Below are 18,767 nucleotides of genomic sequence, written 5' to 3'. Positions count from 1 at the left end.
AAAGCATACCACCTCATCAGTGAAGCATGGTGGAGGTAGTGTTATGGCGTGGGCATGTATGGCTGCCAATGGAACTGGTTCCCTTGTATTTATCGATGATGTGAATGCTGACAAAAGCAGTAGGATGAATTCTGAAGTGTTTCGGGCAATATTATCTGCTCAGATTCAGCCAAATGCTTCAGAACTCATAGGACGGCGCTTCACAGTGCAGATGGACAATGACCCGAAGCATACTGCGAAAGCAACCAAAGCGTTTTTTAAGGCAAAGAAGTGGAATGTTCTGCAATGGCCAAGTCAATCACCTGACCTAAATCCAATTGAGCATGCATTTCACTTGCTAAAGACAAAACTGAAGGGAAAATGCCCCAAGAACAAGCAGGAACTGAAGACAGTTGCAGTAGAGGCCTGGCAGAGCATCACCAGGGACGAAACCCAGCGTCTGGTGATGTCTATGGGTTCCAGACTTCAGGCTGTCATTGACTGCAAAGGATTTGCAACCAAGTATTAAAAGTGACAATTAGATTTATGATTATGTTAGTTTGTCCAATTATTTTTGGTCCCTTAAAAAGGGGGGGGGGGGCACATATAAAATGTGTTGTAATTCCTACACCGTTCACCTGATTTGGATGTAAATACCATGAAATTAAAGCTGAAAGTCTGCACTTAAAGCACATCTTGATTGTTTCATTTCAAATCCATTGTGGTGGTATACAGAGCCAAAATGATGAAAATTGTGTCAATGTCCAAATACTTATGGCCCTAACTGTATACACAATGATGAACATGGAAACAAATATATTCACTCTACCCTTTGCAAATAAGTGGCTCATCTTGCTGTCTATGTGTGTGTGTGTGTGTTTTGAGAGGTTCCATATTGTTTATATCTTCTTACTGTGTGTGTGTGTTCAGAGGTTCCATATTGTTTATATCAACTGAGAGCTTTGGGCAATTTACTGTTGTGTCTATAAAGCCATGCTATCTAGACCAGGGGGGCTCTGAGTCACCACACTAATAAAAAGATGGACGCCGATAAGGTGCGAAAGCTGAAGCGTTTAACTATAAAGAAAAACAGTACAGATTTAATGTCCTCCTTCAGTCGAACCATGATAAAAATCTGCTCGTAAACACGTGGTGACCCTCAATACAATCTCAGAAACAAATTTTACAACAAGGTTTCCAATCACTTTTTCATATCAAGAGGATACATTTCTTTCCATAACTTTTTTGTCAGCTTGTTATGGCTTCACTATACAATTTCAACATTTGCAATCAATTGTTTGGACTCCAGCTTTCCAACTCTCTATGAAAGATGTTGACACACAGGCAGTGTCTAAATTTGAATTTGCAGCAGTTTCTATCCATCGCTTGAAAGGAAATGTCCCTCTGAGGCACTTTGATAAACAGTAAAAGAATTGGCAACAGTTTATTGTTTAGTTGATGTCTGCAAGCCACTATCGTATTGAAGTTTTTTTCAAACAATATTCTCCTGAATAACAAGGATGAGGGCATATGTTGGCCGTCCTTCAACAAAACTATCGAGTACAGTGATGATTTTTGCATTTGAGGTGTCTAATCACATCAGTTCAATCCCCATACAAACATATTATTTACCTTCTTTAGGTTTTTGGCAACACTATCTGCTTTCAATCAAATTCAATGTTATAATTATAACAATCTGCAGAGGTCATGTATTCAGACCGTGGCAGAACTGTTGTTTGAACAGCTCATTCTGACATCCCTCCTACTTTTTATACGTTACTGTGACCCCTATGCTCCCTGCTCCAGCACTTCACATCCACTACCTCCAGGCCGGGTCTACACGGTCTCCTCTACGATGAACTCGAAGGAGTGTGGAAGGTCCTGTCCCTCCACCACGATGACCGAGGGGACATCCTGGCCCTCCATGAGGCCGGCCAGGGAGGGGAGAGAGATGGTCTGGCCCCCCATGGATGGGTGCAGGTACACCCCCTGGGAGGTGAGGGTCCCAGACGCCTGCTGCCCTCCAGAGAGGGTGGGGATGACCACCTGCTCCGTGGTGCCCCCCTCCCCTCCAGACTGCACCAGGAGGATGGTCTGGTAGGCCCCGTCGCCGTCCCCGCCCCCGGCCAGCGTGGTCAGCACGCGGGCCCCTTCCGTCATCTCGGCGTCGGTGGTGGCGTCGCCGGCGTCGGGGTCCACGCCGTGCGTGCGCATGTGCTTGTCGTAGTTGGAGCGCGAGCGGAAGGAGGAGGGGCAGCGGGGGCAGGGGTAGGGCTTCTCGCCGCTGTGGATGCGGGCGTGCTCCGTGAGGCGGGCCGCAACGCTGAAGCTCTTGCCGCACACCCAGCAGCAGAACGGGCGCAGGCCGCTGTGGATGCGCTCGTGGTCCTGCAGGTGGGGGAGCTGGCGGAAACGCTTGCCGCACGTCGGGCACTGGGGAGGGGGGAGGACAGGGGGGAGGACAGGGGGAGGACAGGGGGAGGACAGGGGGGAACACAGGGGGGAACACAGGGGGAGGACATGGGGGAACACAGGGGGGAACACAGGGGGGAACACAGGGGGAGGACATGGGGGAACACAGGGGGGAACACAGGGGGAGGACACGGGGGGGGACACAGGGGGCAGGACAGGGGGAGCACGGGGGGAGCACGGGGGGAGCACGGGGATGACAGGGGGGAGGAGAAGAGGATTATTACCAAAACTGTTTATGTTTTGTGTTTTTCTTTTTTTCTTTCAAAATGACAGGATTTTTAAATATATTTTTATGGCCACCGTGTCTTAGACAGCAACAAAAAAAACAGAGAGGAAGGAGTAGAAAAACAGAGAGGAAAAAGAGACAGAGGGAGTAAGAGAGAGGAGAAAAAAAAAAAATCTACAACAGAAAAAAAAAAAGAGAGAGAGGTAGGGAGACCGAGAGAGACACGGCAAGGCAAGGTGTGCCAGTAACTAAACAGGTGTAAAACTGTGTGCTGGGAGGCGAGCTGACTGGACTAAGGACTGCCGGGCATTCATCTTCCACACAGCCGGGCTCCCGCCACACTGCCAGGCACATATTAGCTTCCTGGGCTAACTCCCCCATGCAGGTCTGGGTAGGGCCACATGGAGCCCCTAGTGGTCTGGATGGCTAGGGCCACATGGAGCCCCTAGTGGTCTGGATGGCTAGGGCCACATGGAGCCCCTAGTGGTCTGGATGGCTAGGGCCACATGGAGCCCCTAGTGGTCTGGATGGCTAGGGCCACATGGAGCCCCTAGTGGTCTGGATGGCTAGGGCCACATGGAGCCCCTAGTGGTCTGGATGGCTAGGGCCACATGGAGCCCCTAGTGGTCTGGATGGCTAGGGCCACATGGAGCCCCTAGTGGTCTGGATGGCTAGGGCCACATGGAGCCCCTAGTGGTCTGGCTCTCACCAACAGAGTTGGCTGTGAATCAGAACGTGAAGGTGTGGAGATAAACCGAAGACGTCACAAATGGTTTTCTACTGTCCAAACACTCAGAGCGATCCTGGGGTGTGTGTGTGTGTGTGTGTGTGTGTGTGTGTGTGTGTGTGTGTGTGTGTGTGGTGAAGGTCCTGCCCCATGCAGCAGAGTCCCAGAATAGTAACAGGGCCCGAGGGGAGCCCATCTGACAGGCCCCTGCTCAGCCTCGGTCATTAATCACAGGTGCACACAGCAGCAGCCGCTTACACACAGGACCAGGATAACACACTCAACCAGGACCAGGAGAACACTCAACCAGGACCAGGAGAACACACTCAACCAGGACCAGGAGAACACTCAACCAGGACCAGGAGAACACACTCAACCAGGACCAGGACCAGGAGAACACACTCAACCAGGACCAGGACCAGGAGAACACACTCAACCAGGACCAGGAGAACACACTCAACCAGGACCAGGACCAGGAGAACACACTCAACCAGGACCAGGAGAACACACTCAACGAGGACCAGGAGAACACAGTCAACCAGGACCAGGAGAACACACTCAACCAGGACCAGGACCAGGAGAACACACTCAACCAGGACCAGGAGAACACACTCAACCAGGACCAGGACCAGGATAACACACTCAACCAGGACCAGGAGAACACACTCAACCAGGACCAGGACCAGGAGAACACACTCAACCAGGACTAGGACCAGGAGAACACACTCAACCAGGACCAGGAGAACACACTCAACCAGGACCAGACGAACACACTCAACCAGGACCAGGAGAACACACTCAACCAGGACCAGGGCCAGGATAACACACTCAACCAGGACCAGGAGAACACACTCAACCAGGACCAGGAGAACACACTCAACCAGGACCAGGACCAGGATAACACACTCAACCAGGACCAGGAGAACACACTCAACCAGGACCAGGACCAGGATAACACACTCAACCAGGACCAGGAGAACACACTCAACCAGGACCAGGACCAGGAGAACACACTCAACCAGGACCAGACGAACACACTCAACCAGGACCAGGAGAACACACTCAACCAGGACCAGGGCCAGGATAACACACTCAACCAGGACCAGGAGAACACACTCAACCAGGACCAGGGCCAGGATAACACACTCAACCAGGACCAGGAGAACACACTCAACATCTAGACCAGAATTACAGACCAAACCATAACCTTTCCCACTGATGATGTTGTGTCCCATCCCCACCCCCGCTCCCTCCCCTCCTCACCTCGAAGGGCCTCTCGTCCGTGTGGATCCTCATGTGGACGTTGAAGGTGGAGGTGTAGGCGAAGTCCTTGCCGCATATCTGGCAGTGGAAGCGTCGCGGCGTGCGGCCCTTGGCCAGCGTGCCCTGGCAGTGGGCCAGCACGTGCTCAGCCAGGGCGCTGCTGGACGCAAAGCGGCGCCGGCAGGGCGACAGCGGGCACTTGAGGGGGGTCTGGCCCGTGTGGGACAAGCGGTGGAGGTCCAGCCCCTCCTGGGTCATGCAGCGGTGACCGCACAGGTCACACTCCATCTGCAGGGATGGGGGGAGAGAGACCGAGACCGAGACAGAGACAGAGAGAGAGACAGAGAGAGAGAGAGAGAGAGAGAGAGAGAGAGAGAGAGGGGGGGAGGGAGAAAGGGAGGGAGAGAAGGATCCCCCTGCTTGTTAAAACCAGGCAGCACAACACTACAAGACACGCCAGGTGCAGAACACTATCCTACATAACGATAACAGCAGACGTGATAAGACAGGGCCGAGCAAACGTGATAAGAGGGCGAGAGGCCGGGGGTAGAGAGGCGCTGCTGCAGACCTGTCCTGTGGAGCGGCCTCTGCCCTGGCCGCGGCCCCGGCCCAGGCTCTTGTTCTCCTCCGTCTCAGGGCAGCGCTGCAGGTGGATGTCCAAGACCGACTGGTTGACAAACTGGGCCCAGCAGTGGGGGCAGGACGCAGGCTCCTTATCTGGGGAGGAGAGAGGTCACACACCTGGGTAGGTAGACTCTAGATACTGTATCTACATTTACATTTAGTCATTTAACCCAAGGACACAACGTCATTTGCATGGCCAGGAATCGAACCTGCAACCTTCTGATTACTAGTCCGATTCCCTAACCGCTCAGCCCTACATCCCCCCCGTATCTAGGCTCCTCCTTGGTTTCCCAAATAAACAGGAGATGTGTATCAAACTAGCTCAGATATAGATGTAGGAATTCTGTTGGGACATACTGCACAGAAACCAAACACACAGCCCATGGACACACACACACACATACTTCTAATAACTGTCTTGACAAACTCCAGTCACTGTCTCTGTGGGTCTCCCAGTGTGAGAAGCAGCCGAAGAAGCAAACAGTGGAATCGGCTTTGATGTTCCCAGTGGCGATCCTCCAGTTAGCATCCGCAGTTGCCAGGGCAACAACTAGCTTGTCTTGCTGGTCATGTTGCCGATCGCTATTTGGATGGTTCATAAGGATGATCTCCATTCATCCCCCCACCCCTCTCCCCGATAGATCAATGGACAGATTCTACCAATCACGTCGCTCGGAGGGGTGTCTGGGTCGCTGACACGGGAGCAGGGGGGGGGGAGGAGCATCTCGGGGCTTGACGCTAACGAGGTTGCCGTGACGGAGCCCTGCCTGATTAAGATCAACGTTGTTTTGACCCAATTAATTTACAACCCCTCTCCCCCTCCCTCCCCCCCCCCCCAACGAATCAATGGAAATTCATTGGCCTAATGCATCGTGGGAAACAATGCGTGTAGGAGAAAGATGTGTGTGTGTGTGTGTTTGTAGATAAACAGCCTCGACCTCCCGGAGAGATAGCAAGCGGGGCACGCGCTGCAGGCTTTGCGTCAATCAATAGTAATTCACTGCAAGTTGAACTGATGGGAACATCATATCTAATAGACCTCCATTAGAACCAAGGCCGGGGAGGGAAACAGGAACGATCGGGGGTTGAGCGTAAATCGCGGCACATCTTTTTTCTTCTGTCGTTTGTGGAAAAGACTAAATTAATACATGAACACGTTCTCACTCTTGCTCGCACACACACACAACTCAGGGTAGAACTAGAACAATTGCTTAAAGGAACATTTATGAGACACTATTAACGAATGGTATAGTAGCTCTCTCTCGCTCTCTCTCTCTCTCGCTCTCTCTCTCTCTCTCGCTCTCTCTCTCTCTCTCGCTCTCTCTCACTCTCTCTCCACACACTGACGGTGACCCCTGACCTCTTACCTTGATGGGAGAGAGAGTGCAGATCCAGCTCCTTCCTGCGCTTGAAGGCCATCCCACACACTGAGCAGGGGAACGGGTGACTGGTGTGGAGCAACCTAGGGAGGGAGGGAGGGAGGGAGGGAGGGAGGGAGGGAGGGAGGGAGGGAGGGAGGGAGGGAGGGAGGGAGGGAGGGAGGGAGGGAGGGAGGGAGGGAGGGAGGGAGGGAGGGAGGGAGGGAGGGAGGGAGGGAGGGAGGGAGGGAGGGAGGGCAACATTATCACTAAAGCTTTTCATACTGCTACGGTACACGCTTTTCTCAAGAAAAAAGGGAAATTAGATAAGAGAAGAAACAAGTTTATGGCGGCATTCCTCACTAGCGCTGATAAAAATACAAATAATACTACAAACCACTATACCTATTCGAAATAATAATACAGAAATGTTGCCTGGCTAAGTCGCATGACGTGAGCAACTTTCAGAGCCCTTAAATCCGAACCCATTAGAGGGAACTACAAGCACATGTTAAGTATCACCTTTACTGTCACCTGGATGGGGATTACTGTCCAGCTGCGTCTGCTTAGGCCAGCTTTGGAGCCTTTTAAGGTAAAACCAACAGGTAGAAGTGGGCTGCGTAATAGCCTGAGATTACAGAACAGGAGTAAACTGGGGGAGTGTGTGCGGCTATATTTATGCATTATATAATGTTCCTCCGTATCCGTCCGTTGGGAGGATGAAACGCGTGTATTCCAGCAGCCGTATCTGTGCCGTTTGATCAATAAGGAATTTTAAGAGATCTGAACTGACCCGAGCGATCAGTATCTCTCGAAACGCCTTGACAACAAAGCCGTTTTCCAAACGCTGTCTTAACACGGTCCGTGCAACGCCGCTTAGATGAATGATCATTATGGAGCACTTAAAAAAAAAATCAACACAGACTTTTATACATCATTCACGATGGAGCGAGGGTAATGGGATTGTAAAGTACTTAACTCATCTCTTAATATGGGGATGGAGAGGAACCTCACAGCTCAGGAGCAGAGCAACTGCTCAGCCCTTTGTACTAAGCTGACAATAAGAATCAATATTTCAAGGCGAGGTGAGGCAAAAATATATATAAATAATTCATTCCTTCAGTCCAGGTCCTATCCGCTCCCCCTCCAACCCTCTCTAGTGAGAGGATAGAGAGTAGGTACTCTGACCTTGACCCCCATGCCTTCTCTAACCACCATGCCTTCTCTAGCCACCATGCCTTCTCTAACCCCCATGCCTTCTCTAACCCCCATGCCTTCTCTAACCTCCATGCCTTCTCTAACCTCCATGCCTTCTCTAACCTCCATGCCTTCTCTAACCTCCATGCCTTCTCTAACCTCCATGCCTTCTCTAACCTCCATGCCTTCTCTAACCACCATGCCTTCTCTAACCTCCATGCCTTCTCTAACCTCCATGCCTTCTCTAACCTCCATGCCTTCTCTAACCTCCATGCCTTCTCTAACCACCATGCCTTCTCTAACCTCCATGCCTTCTCTAACCTCCATGCCTTCTCTAACCACCATGCCTTCTCTAACCACCATGCCTTCTCTAACCTCCATGCCTTCTCTAACCCCCATGCCTTCTCTAACCTCCATGCCTTCTCTAACCGCCATGCCTTCTCTAACCCCCATGCCTTCTCTAACCTCCATGCCTTCTCTAACCGCCATGCCTTCTCTAACCCCCATGCGAGAGACGGTTCAAGAGGAAGGCTCTATTCCTTCCCCTGATCACGCCCTCCTACTGGCTGCAGGGTCAAGAGTGTGAGCCAATTGCTTCCTCCACCCCCCCCTCTCCCCCCGCCTCGCCGATCTTCTCTGTATCGTTATCATCTTCATTTGCTCTTCTTCCATCTGTCAATCATGCATGTCTGGGAGCCGGGAGGGGGAAGGGCCTGTGGGGGGGGGGGGGGGGGGGCGAGGGGAGGGGGGTGCAGGCATCTCTGGCTCTCTGTCTACCACCCAGCTTAGCTCCCTGCTGCACCTGTGGGCTCCCTGGCTCTGCTAACATGTCCAGCCAGGGGTGGGGAGAGAGGGCAGCTACAGCAGAACGCCTGTAGCGATAATTAGCCCAACGGTCGCTGCATATGTGGCTGCATACGTGTTGGAAGAAGCCGTGCAGCGACCCTGCTGCCGGCAGGAGGCTGCTGGAGGGCACGGTCTCAATCCAGACGGTGGAAGCATCTTTGGGTTTGGGTTTGGCTGGAGGTGTGTGGCGTGAGGTACCTGTGGTCCTGAAGCTGTTCCTCGGTCTGGAAGCGGGCCGTGCAGTTTGGACAGGAGAACAGCTTGAAGCCCCCATCGCCCTCTTCTGGTCCCCTCTGATGAACGCAGCCACAGAGTCACACAGTCACACAGTCAGAGTCACACAGTCACACATTCACACAGTCACACAGTCACACAGCCACACAGTCACACAGTCACACATTCACACAGTCACACAGTCACACAGTCACACAGTCACACAGTCACACAGTCACAGTCACACAGCCACACAGCCACACAGGAAAGAACAAATGGTGAAAAAGAAATGAAAGACTCTTTGTACTCTAAGAAAGCGTCTGGATGGTGAATGCTCTTGTTTTAGTGTGTGTGTGTATGCATGTATAGAGATAGAGCGAGAGAGAGAAATGGAGGAAGATATCTTGTTTTTTTTCTGTATGTCCAATATGAATACCAGCTTTAGCACCAAGCTGCAGTTTTGACGTTGGCACACTGACCGTGACGCGGGCCCGGCGCCGTCGCTTGGCATCCTGCGCCTGGGAGTGGGTGAGGGCGTGTCTTTTCAGGGTGCCCGCCTGGGCGAAGCGCTTGCCACACACGGGGCAGGGGTAGGGCTTGGTGCCCATGTGGGTCAGGCTGTGGCGCAGCAGGTTGGGCGACGAGGCGAACGACTTGTTGCACACCTTCGCAACGAAATCCGGAAGAAAAGGAAAAAGAAGGCGTCACGGAGCACGTCAACGACACGACGCGAGAAAACTGCGGTTGAATGTTTACTTACTTTACTTTTAGTCATTTAGCAGACGCTCTTATCCAGAGCGACTTACAGTAAGTACAGGGACATTCTCCCTGAGGCAAGTAGGGTGAAGTGCCTTGCCCAAGGACACAACGTCATCTGGCACGGCCGGGAATCGAACTGGCAACCTTCTGATTACAAGCCCGCTTCCCTAACCGCTCAGCCACCTGACTCCCATGTTACACTGGTTACCGCGCTAACAGATACCCCCTGGGTAGATTCATAGCCTTGGCCCCTTGACTGGATGCGAGGGGGGAGCCAATCGAGCCAGCACTCACCTTGGCCCCTTGACTGGATGCGAGGGGGGAGCCAATCGAGCCAGCACTCACCTTGGCCCCTTGACTGGATGCGAGGGGGGGGCCAATCGAGCCAGCACTCACCTTGCATGTGAAGAGCTTCTCTCCTGTGTGGCTGAAGACGTGAGCTCGCAGGAACACCCGGCGGGTGAAGGTCTTGCCGCAGTGGGGGCAGACGTGAGGTAGGGGGGTGCGGGACCAGTCCTGGAGCAGCTTGGCCGGGGCGGGCAGGTTGCTGGCGTCTGAGGGGGGGGGCTGGCCGGGGGGCTCGCCCTCGGTCGCCAGGCTGTCCTCAAAGTCCTCGTTAGCGACGGATTTGGCACTGTTGGCTTCTGGCGAGGCAGGGGGAATGGACAGTGACACAATGAAAGGTGACAAAAATGGACAGTGACACAAAGGACAGTGACAAGAATGGACAGTGACAGAATGGACAGTGACAAAAATGGACAGGACTGTTGAAGCTGGTAGCTGTGTTTATAACAGCTACCAGCTGTGAGAGTACTCCTCGGTTTGCATATGCTAATCATTTGTGTGTTTGAGCTCACCGAATGTCAAATCACCACAAATTAGTAAGTAAAACTAACAAACACTTTTTTTTTTTTTTTTACAATCTCTAATAACGACCTGACTACCTCAACGTTTCAAATTACCTTTAAGTGTGTTCATGCTGAGAATCCTGATGGTGGGCGTGGCCCTCTTGGGCTGGGGCTGGCCCGAGGCCACAGGGGATGACAGCATCCTCTTCTGGGTGCTTTGGACCTTCACGGGGGTGGTGACGGTCACACCTTCCCCCGTTTCCTCCGCCCTGGGGGCCGGTGCGGCCCGGTGCTGGCGGCGATGGTAGAGGTACTGGGTGGTGTTCATGAAGCTCAGCCCACACTGGGAGCAGAGGTGCAGGGCCTTCTCCAGGCCGTGCTCCCTGGCGCGGTGGGCGGACAGATCCTCCTCGGAGCTGCAGGCGTTCCCGCACTGGGCGCACAGCAAGGTGGGCGCGGGCACCGCGCTGGACGCCGCCTCCAGACACTCAGTCCCGTTGCTCTGGACGCCGGACACCCCCTCGAAATCCGCGATGGACTCTTCCACGACCTCCTCTTGCACGGGGGGGTTCTCCTGAACGTGATGGGTCTGGTCCGTGGCCTCTTTGCTCCCGTCCCTGGGCCTTTCCTCGCCGAGCTGGCGGTGCTGCTTGCGGTGGTAGAGGAAGAGGGTGGTGTTGAGGAAGCTCTCCCCGCACACGGTGCAGCGATGCAGGGCCTCCTCCAGACCGTGCTGGGCCTTGCGGTGGGACACCAGCTCGGACACCAGGGCGAAGCAGGCGCCGCAGTCCACGCACAGCAGGCTGGACGGGGGCTTGATTTTCTTGAGGGCCCCCCTCCTCCGGGGGGTGGAGCCGTCCTCTGGTTCTGGGTCGGGGGCGGCCGGGTCCAGGGGGGGAGCGGGGTCGGTCTGACACGGGTCTTCCGGAGCTGCGAGCATGGATTCGCCCGGCGTCGCGGTATTCTCGGTCGCGTCCTCATTCTGTCCTTCCAAGTGTTCCTCCTCTGCGACAGGCTCACCTGTATTTGGTTGTTGGGTTTCGATTTCAGCCCCTTCCCCCGTGTGGGGCCGTTCCCCGTCGGAGCCGTCGGGTTCTAAAGCCGTCTCGGCCTCCGCGTTCCCATCCGGAACCATCTCTGACCCGGGCTGCGTCTCGAAGGGTTCCAGATCGGGTCCTGGGTCTTGATCGGGTTGGGTCTTGTCTTGCAGACAGAGCCCTTCCTTGCGATGCTTCTGCCACATGGGCAGAGCGTTGAAGAGAGCGTTGCAGTCGCCGCACTGGTAGAGGATCCGGGGCTGGTCGGAGAAAGAGGGCTTCCTGGGGCTCTCTGCGGCCTGGATGGAGCCGCTGGACACGGGGTAGACCAGCGAGACGACCGACTGGGCCTGGTGTGCCGTGAGTGAAGCGTCGGCCTGAGTTATGAGCTCCTGCAGTTAGGGGAGGGAGGGAGGGAGGGAGGGAGGGAGGGAGGGAGGGAGGGAGGGAGGGAGGGAGGGAGGGAGGGAGGGAGGGAGGGAGGGAGGGAGGGAGGGAGGGAGGGAGGGAGGGAGGGAGGGAGGGAGGGAGGGAGGGAGGGAGGGAGGGAGGGAGGGAGGGAGGGAGGGAGGGAGGGAGGGAGGGAGGGAGGGGGTGTAAAGAACAAACAAACAAAACAAAAACAAAACTGAGTTACAGAGAGAGACCCATGTGAACGCTGGCTGGTTATACCGTTTAACCTAGCTTTCACGAACAACCCGAGGAACCGTAAGCCAACACACTCCCACCTTTCTCCTCACCCCCCCCCCCCCTGTGGTCTCACGGCATCCATCGGCAAGACGGTCTTAATAAAATGCACACTGTTTAATTGGGCTGACTCAGTCATCCTGGAGTGCAGTGTTTGGCAGGCGAGCGATGAGCGCTCCGTGTTCCTGGGGTTGGGGGGGGGGGGTCATTGAGAGCAGCTGTGTGTTCCTTTGGGGGAGCGTGGCAGACATGGGAGATAAGGGGCTGGCTGTGGTGATACATATCACAGGCCCATCAGCCAGGGTTCAGGAGGTCGCTCCCTGGGGCGTGGGCCTGTGCTCCGCGCTCCCTCCGTTTGGATGATAAAGGCAGAAATAAAAAGCTCAAGGTCAAGGTTAATACCGTTTTCTTTCGGAAGCGGCTTGGTTTCGAGGCGGCGTGTGTCACATGATAAGTGTTTCAGTCCCGTGTTCGCTGAAAAAGACTTAATGTAAAAAACGGAATAGGTCAGGGCTGTCCAACCTTGTTCCTGGAGACGTTCCACTCCAACCCCGGTTGTAGGAAACATGATTCAGCTTGTCAGCCAACTAATTCTTCAAATGAAGTGTGCTGGATTATGGTTGGAATGAAAACCTACAGGAAGATGACTCCCCAGCAACACAGTGCAGGGCTCTAGAGTGCGACCAATTTGGTACACCAAAATGTGTACGGGTGCGACTAAATTTTTTCCTAGGTCGCACCGGTGCACCTAACCTCCTCGCATCCGCTGTCTCTCCACAAACGAAGCGTTTGTTATCCTAAGACGGAACTGACACTCATGGTTGGATCATATCGTGGTCTAAACCAATCAGAGACAGAGATGGGGCGGGTCTTTGCCTCTGATTGGCTGTGGTCCAGATATTCCTGTAACTCCGTGCTGTGTGATTGAAATTACGACCTGAGCACCAGAGAGTCAGTTTAGCAAACCAGTTAATCATTAATCATTGTATGGCCCGTGCCATACAATGATTAACTGGTTACAAATAAACTGGTTACAAATAAAATGAAACACTGTTGTTGATGTTTATACTGTTTATTACTTCTATAATCTTTCCTATTTGACCTACACCAAAATCTAAAATATTTATATAAATATTTACAGAATATCCTTATTCTTCTGATAACCAGTAGCAGCTAATCAAAATATATACTTTACTGCTTTTTACAATAGGAGAAAATGAATAGTGAGCAAATTGATGAGGCCCTCCAACACATTTCAGGTTTCTCATGTGGCCCCTTGTAAAAATGAATTGCGGACCCCTGAGTTACGAAGCTGGGCCATGGAGCTAACCCATGGAGCTAGGATTTTGAAACTAGGGAGAGTGTGGCAAGATGATTTAGCCAAGGCCATAGGGCAAGAAGGCCAAATTACAGGTGTTGGCCATCTGAAGGGCATGCGACAGCAAGGTGGGACCTGCTATAAGACTTTGAGCCATGAAATGTTAGGTCTCAGTTCAGGGAAGCACTTTTAAACAGTAGCACTTTCTATTTTGAAATGTTTTATTTTGCTTAAAATGTTTTAGTTTGGTAGCTCAGTGAAGCACTTAAAATATATATATAGGCTACAGTATGATTGTGCTTCAAATAAAATAAAATAAAATATATATATATATAAATATATATTTACCTACACCTTTTTCTTGTTTAAGATCATTTACATAATATATATGAATGTATATGGAGCGTAATAAAAAGGTGACCTTGAAATTGTGGCGACGCAAGGAAAAATTTGGGTGCACCTAAATTTTGTGCTGGTGCACCTAAATAAAAAAAGTTAGGCGCACCAGTGCAACCAAGGCAACAAGTTAGTCTGGAGCCCTGCAGTGGGCACCAACAAGGAACCGCAAAGGCTCCTGGGTACTAGCTAAGGCAATGGTGTATAGTGGGGGAGTCGGGTGGCTGAGCGGTTAGGGAATCGGGCTAGTAATCTGAAGGTTGCCGGTTCCCGGCCGAGCCAATTAATGTTGTGTCCTTGGGCAAGGCACAAAATTACAGTAATTTGGCATCTTATTCACGCAATTAAACACAGTGTCATGCAGACCAGTGACCTCACACCGTGTCCTGCAGACCAGTGACCTCACACCGTGTCATGCAGACCAGTGACCTCACACGTGTCCTGCAGACCAGTGACCTCACACGGTGTCCTGCAGACCAGTGACCTCACACCGTGTCATGCAGACCAGTGACCTCACACGGTGTCATGCAGACCAGTGACCTCACGGTGTCCTGCAGACCAGTGACCTCACACGGTGTCCTGCAGACCAGTGACCTCACAGTGTCATGCAGACCAGTGACCTCACATGGTGTCCTGCAGACCAGTGACCTCACAGTGTCATGCAGACCAGTGACCTCACAGTGTCATGCAGACCAGTGACCTCACGGTGTCATGCGTCTCTACTGATGAGGTAACGTTTTCAAATAGACTCCAGTTCAGTAACTCCATCCTCCATCCTCCATCAAACAAATATTTTACTACATGAAGTTAATGGACTTAATCACTGATTTTACTCTGGGAACTGTACTGGAAGAAAAAAACTACAAGTGTATAAACATGTGATTAAATCAATCGAGGGAGCTCGCCATTCAAGCACGCAACACTTCTCTTCAATAGCGCTTGATCTTTGCAAAGTGTACTGAAATATGGCATATGCATAAACATGTGATTAAATCAATTGAAGAGCACACCATTTTAGCGCGCACTGTCCCCCTTCAATAGCACTTGATCTATGCGCACTGGTGAGAAAGATTGCTACATCATTTTGTTCCCATAATACAAACCGTTTCTACATCTGCGGTGATCCTCCACATTGCCTTTTAGTGATAAAAAAGCAAAACTCCCGATTTCCTTCAAGCCCATTTCCCATAATTACAGTTCTGAGTGTCTGAATTGCTGTTCAGAGGATGTGAGGGTGGGAAAGGTGATTCAGAGTATAATAACAGCCCAAATTCATGGGATATGTAAACACCTCGTGTTTTACAGCAATGTCGCCTTTATGCTACAAGAAAATAATCCTAATCCAGCTAATGAAGTCAGAGTGGCGGTAATGACCCGGCTGATGACAGAGCACAGCCAGACTGCCACCAGGCACTTCGATAGTGTTCCTCCAGCTGATTCATTTGTGAGGAGGCCAATGAGCGATCCATCAGGAATAGAGGGGTGGGCACTGAGCGATACATCACTCTCAAGCAAGCTCACCCCCCCCCCCCCCCCTTCCTCATGCTCTACCCCCCCGCCCCCCTCTCCATGGCAACTCAAGATGCAATCTGCCTGTCACTTGTGACACCCTGCTTTATAGCCCTGAGCTGCAAGTGAAGACAGTCCCCCTCTCTCCCTCTCTCCCTCACTCTCCCTCACTCTCCCTCTCTCTCTCTCTCTCTCCCTCTCTCTCTCTCTGTGTGCTTGCTGGTAAACGTCACTCACAGACTGTACGTCTTGTTTTTGTAACCGTCGGGCTTACTGTAGCTGTCACAGGAACAAGGACGGCAGCACTCGCACTGATGCCAAGTATGACTCAATGAGAGCAGAATATTTCTACTCATTACAGAACCTGCGACGCAACAGAGATGGACACAGGATTCTTTCTAGAACTACGGATTAATGGAGCTGAACATCGTTTCTGTTGAAATAAAGCCCAAAGGGCTTCAAAGCAGAAAATCCATGGCATAATGGAAGATCTATTTCCCCTCTCTGGACTGGGTAGACTGTGGAACACAATGCATTGTGCAAGACAAGGCCACAAGGCTCCCCAGTTCCCAAGGGATGTTTTTTAACCCAACAATGGAAACCCTATAGAAGTCACATGCACAGTAGAGCACGGACATTTAACGCAGAGACATTCACTTGGAGTCAGGTGGCTGAGTGGTGAGGGAAGCGGGCTAGTAATCTGAAGGTTGCCAGTTCGATTTCCGGCCGTGCCAAATGACGTTGTGTCCTTGGGCAAGGCACTTCACCCTACTTGCATCGGGGGAATGTCCCTGTACTTACTGTAAGTCGCTCTGGATAAGAACGTCTGCTAAATGACTAAATGTAAATGTGATACACTACCAGGGTATGCTTACTCAGTGCACCAATACCAGCAACTCTGATCAACTTAAAGAGAAAGATGCATGTAAAGGAGGGCCGACTGCCATATCACCACAGACACTGAGGGAGACCTCGGCTGGAGCCAGGCGCTCACCCGGCATCCAGCACCGTGGAGCTCATTCTGACGGTTACCTCTGTCTGAAGTGTAGGAAGTGACATCACTGCAGTTTCATCTGTGGCCACTGGGGGTGCCACCGCTTCTGCTGTGCAGGTCATCTGGTGAGTGAGAACTTCTTCGAGGGTGTTGAACTCCTGGTAGCAGGGGAAGCACATGTACACTGAAGAGCTGTCCATGTCCATGGCTGCTGGAGAGAGGGAGAGAGAGACACAGAGAGAGAGGGGGGGAAGGACAGAGAGACACAGAGAGAGAGGGGGGGAAGGACAGAGAGAGAGACACAGAGAGAGAGGGGGGGAAGGACAGAGAGAGAGACACAGAGAGAGGGGGGGGGGAAGGACAGAGAGAGAGACACAGAGAGAGAGGGGGGGAAGGACAGAGAAAGAGACACAGAGAGAGAGGGAGAGACATGGTGATAGGTTAGACTAGAACAGGGGTTCTCAGACTTTTGGGGGTCTTTTCCTGATTTTTCTTATACTCTTATTTATATTGTGTAGGTATGTAAATGTACCCATATTTTCATGATTTACTCTCTTGTTTTTCAATTTTCTCTCACGTACCCCCTGTTTTACCTCCACGTACCCCGTGCGCTCCCCCGGAGGAGAAACACTGCACATCACCAGTGCAACAGCGTGGGCCCCAAGACACTCAACACCCCAAAACTCAGGTACCAGATTCATGACACACCACACAAGCATTGAAGTGCACAAATGATCACCCTCACAATCATGCTTCAGTATAGCACTACACCTTTAAGCATACATTGCCCATCAAACATATTTATCGCTGCGTAGTATTTCTATACAAATGATTCGAAACCCTGGAAGGGATCTAAATGTTAAGTTTGATGTCACTACTGCCCTCTCCTGACCAAAATAGGCTAGGTGCAGTTACGTGCACACACCACGAACAGAAACTACATGAAAGACCAACTGGAAATAACGGTTATATGATGTTTTAATGTGACCGATCTACCAAGGCTGTCTGACAATTCATGTATAGAAGTCCATAGACTACATCAAGGAGAACGGCTTTATTTAAACACCCATGATGCGCGTGATTAGCCTTTGCATATTTGCGTCTATCTCAGTCTGGCTACCACTCAACTTCACAGTCGCCCAGCAGGTCTGATTCACGCTGCAGTGAATAGACACTACGGGACAGCGTGAGTGTTAACTGTAGGCGTCGTTAACATCAGTGGAGGCTCAGTGGGCTGGAATGCATAAAATACGTGTCTGGCTTTACGCTGTCAGGGAAGATGTTGAGTATAAATCATGGGGTTATTAACGTTAAGATTACTGTAACGTTATTACTGTACCAAACAAAATCCGAACTAGTTGTCTCGCTTGTAATTATGACTTTTGTCAACTCTATATCACTCTGTAAATTAATTTGTACACAGCTATCTATAGATTTCTAAATGTTTTTTTTTTATTTAAGAACACGAAGAAGTAGACTAGAACTATCAAATAATGTTATTTGATAGTGATCTAGCTGTGTACAAGCAACTCCAAGGTCTCGGTTAGCAAAATGACCACGATGATAGCTTCAGCGCCAAAAAGAGATGGCGGATACGGTATCTCTGGTAGCAATCAAAGTTAGCCTGGATTGCTAACCAAGCAAGCTAATGCTAACGTCGTTAGCTGGTTAGCCGCTAAAGTATTAACATTCCTATCATATAAATGTTTTATGTTCAGTGTAAAGTAGCTTGCCAGCTAGCTAACTTCACTCCACCACTAGTCAGCTGACAGTCGCTCTTCCAAGTGCATTTTCCTCTTCTTTGCTGAAAGAAGCAACCGAAGAAGAAGGGTGGCGTTTCGCTTCTTCGGTGGTTTAATGGCGTCCGTCTGTTCAATGTAAACGTTGAATGTCTCCCCCCGTTGAGACTCCACAATATACATCTGTACCCAAAACCCTATCCTGTGTGTAAAAGTGACACTAGTGGTATGACAAATAAAAGTCATATAGTTACTCACCGAACTAATATGCTGTACAGCGTATCTTCTCAGGAATATGTTCCTTTGAGGGAAACAGTTTTTTTAACACGCTAGCAAGACTCTATCCGATAGGCTGAACTACAGCGCCAAACACCAATAGCATTCGTCTACACAAAATAGACCACTTGACGTCTGCACTGTGCACCGTTCCCAAATTGGTCAACGATGTCCAGCCACACTGTGGCTTGATGTGTGTGGTCCTTCGAATTAAGTCATCAAAGTCATATGGTTAATTAAGGCCATCTTCTGTACATTGTTAGATGTCTGATTTATGTCTTTTTTTTTGTTTACAGATG

The 18,767-nt window shown here is 51.2% G+C and overlaps 1 protein-coding gene across 1 annotated transcript; it reads right to left on the bottom strand.

The window, feature by feature from the left end:
• Positions 1 to 1,078: 1,078 nt before the first annotated feature.
• Positions 1,079 to 16,659, bottom strand: znf574 (zinc finger protein 574). Its single transcript, XM_067238521.1, has 9 exons — positions 16,492 to 16,659; positions 10,627 to 11,941; positions 10,061 to 10,308; positions 9,385 to 9,570; positions 8,891 to 8,985; positions 6,659 to 6,753; positions 5,236 to 5,384; positions 4,668 to 4,955; positions 1,079 to 2,412 (listed from the first exon to the last, which is right to left on the bottom strand). Exons 1-9 carry the CDS (start codon positions 16,657 to 16,659, stop codon positions 1,816 to 1,818), a joined length of 3,141 nt encoding a protein of 1,046 aa, XP_067094622.1. The 3' UTR covers positions 1,079 to 1,815.
• Positions 16,660 to 18,767: the final 2,108 nt, after the last annotated feature.

The sequence above is a fragment of the Osmerus mordax genome, chromosome 6, assembly GCF_038355195.1.
Source record: "Osmerus mordax isolate fOsmMor3 chromosome 6, fOsmMor3.pri, whole genome shotgun sequence".
In the NCBI taxonomy this organism is placed as follows: domain Eukaryota; kingdom Metazoa; phylum Chordata; class Actinopteri; order Osmeriformes; family Osmeridae; genus Osmerus; species Osmerus mordax.
The sequence above is the reverse complement of the archived record's forward strand: the minus strand, read 5'-3'. Positions and strand labels throughout refer to the sequence as shown.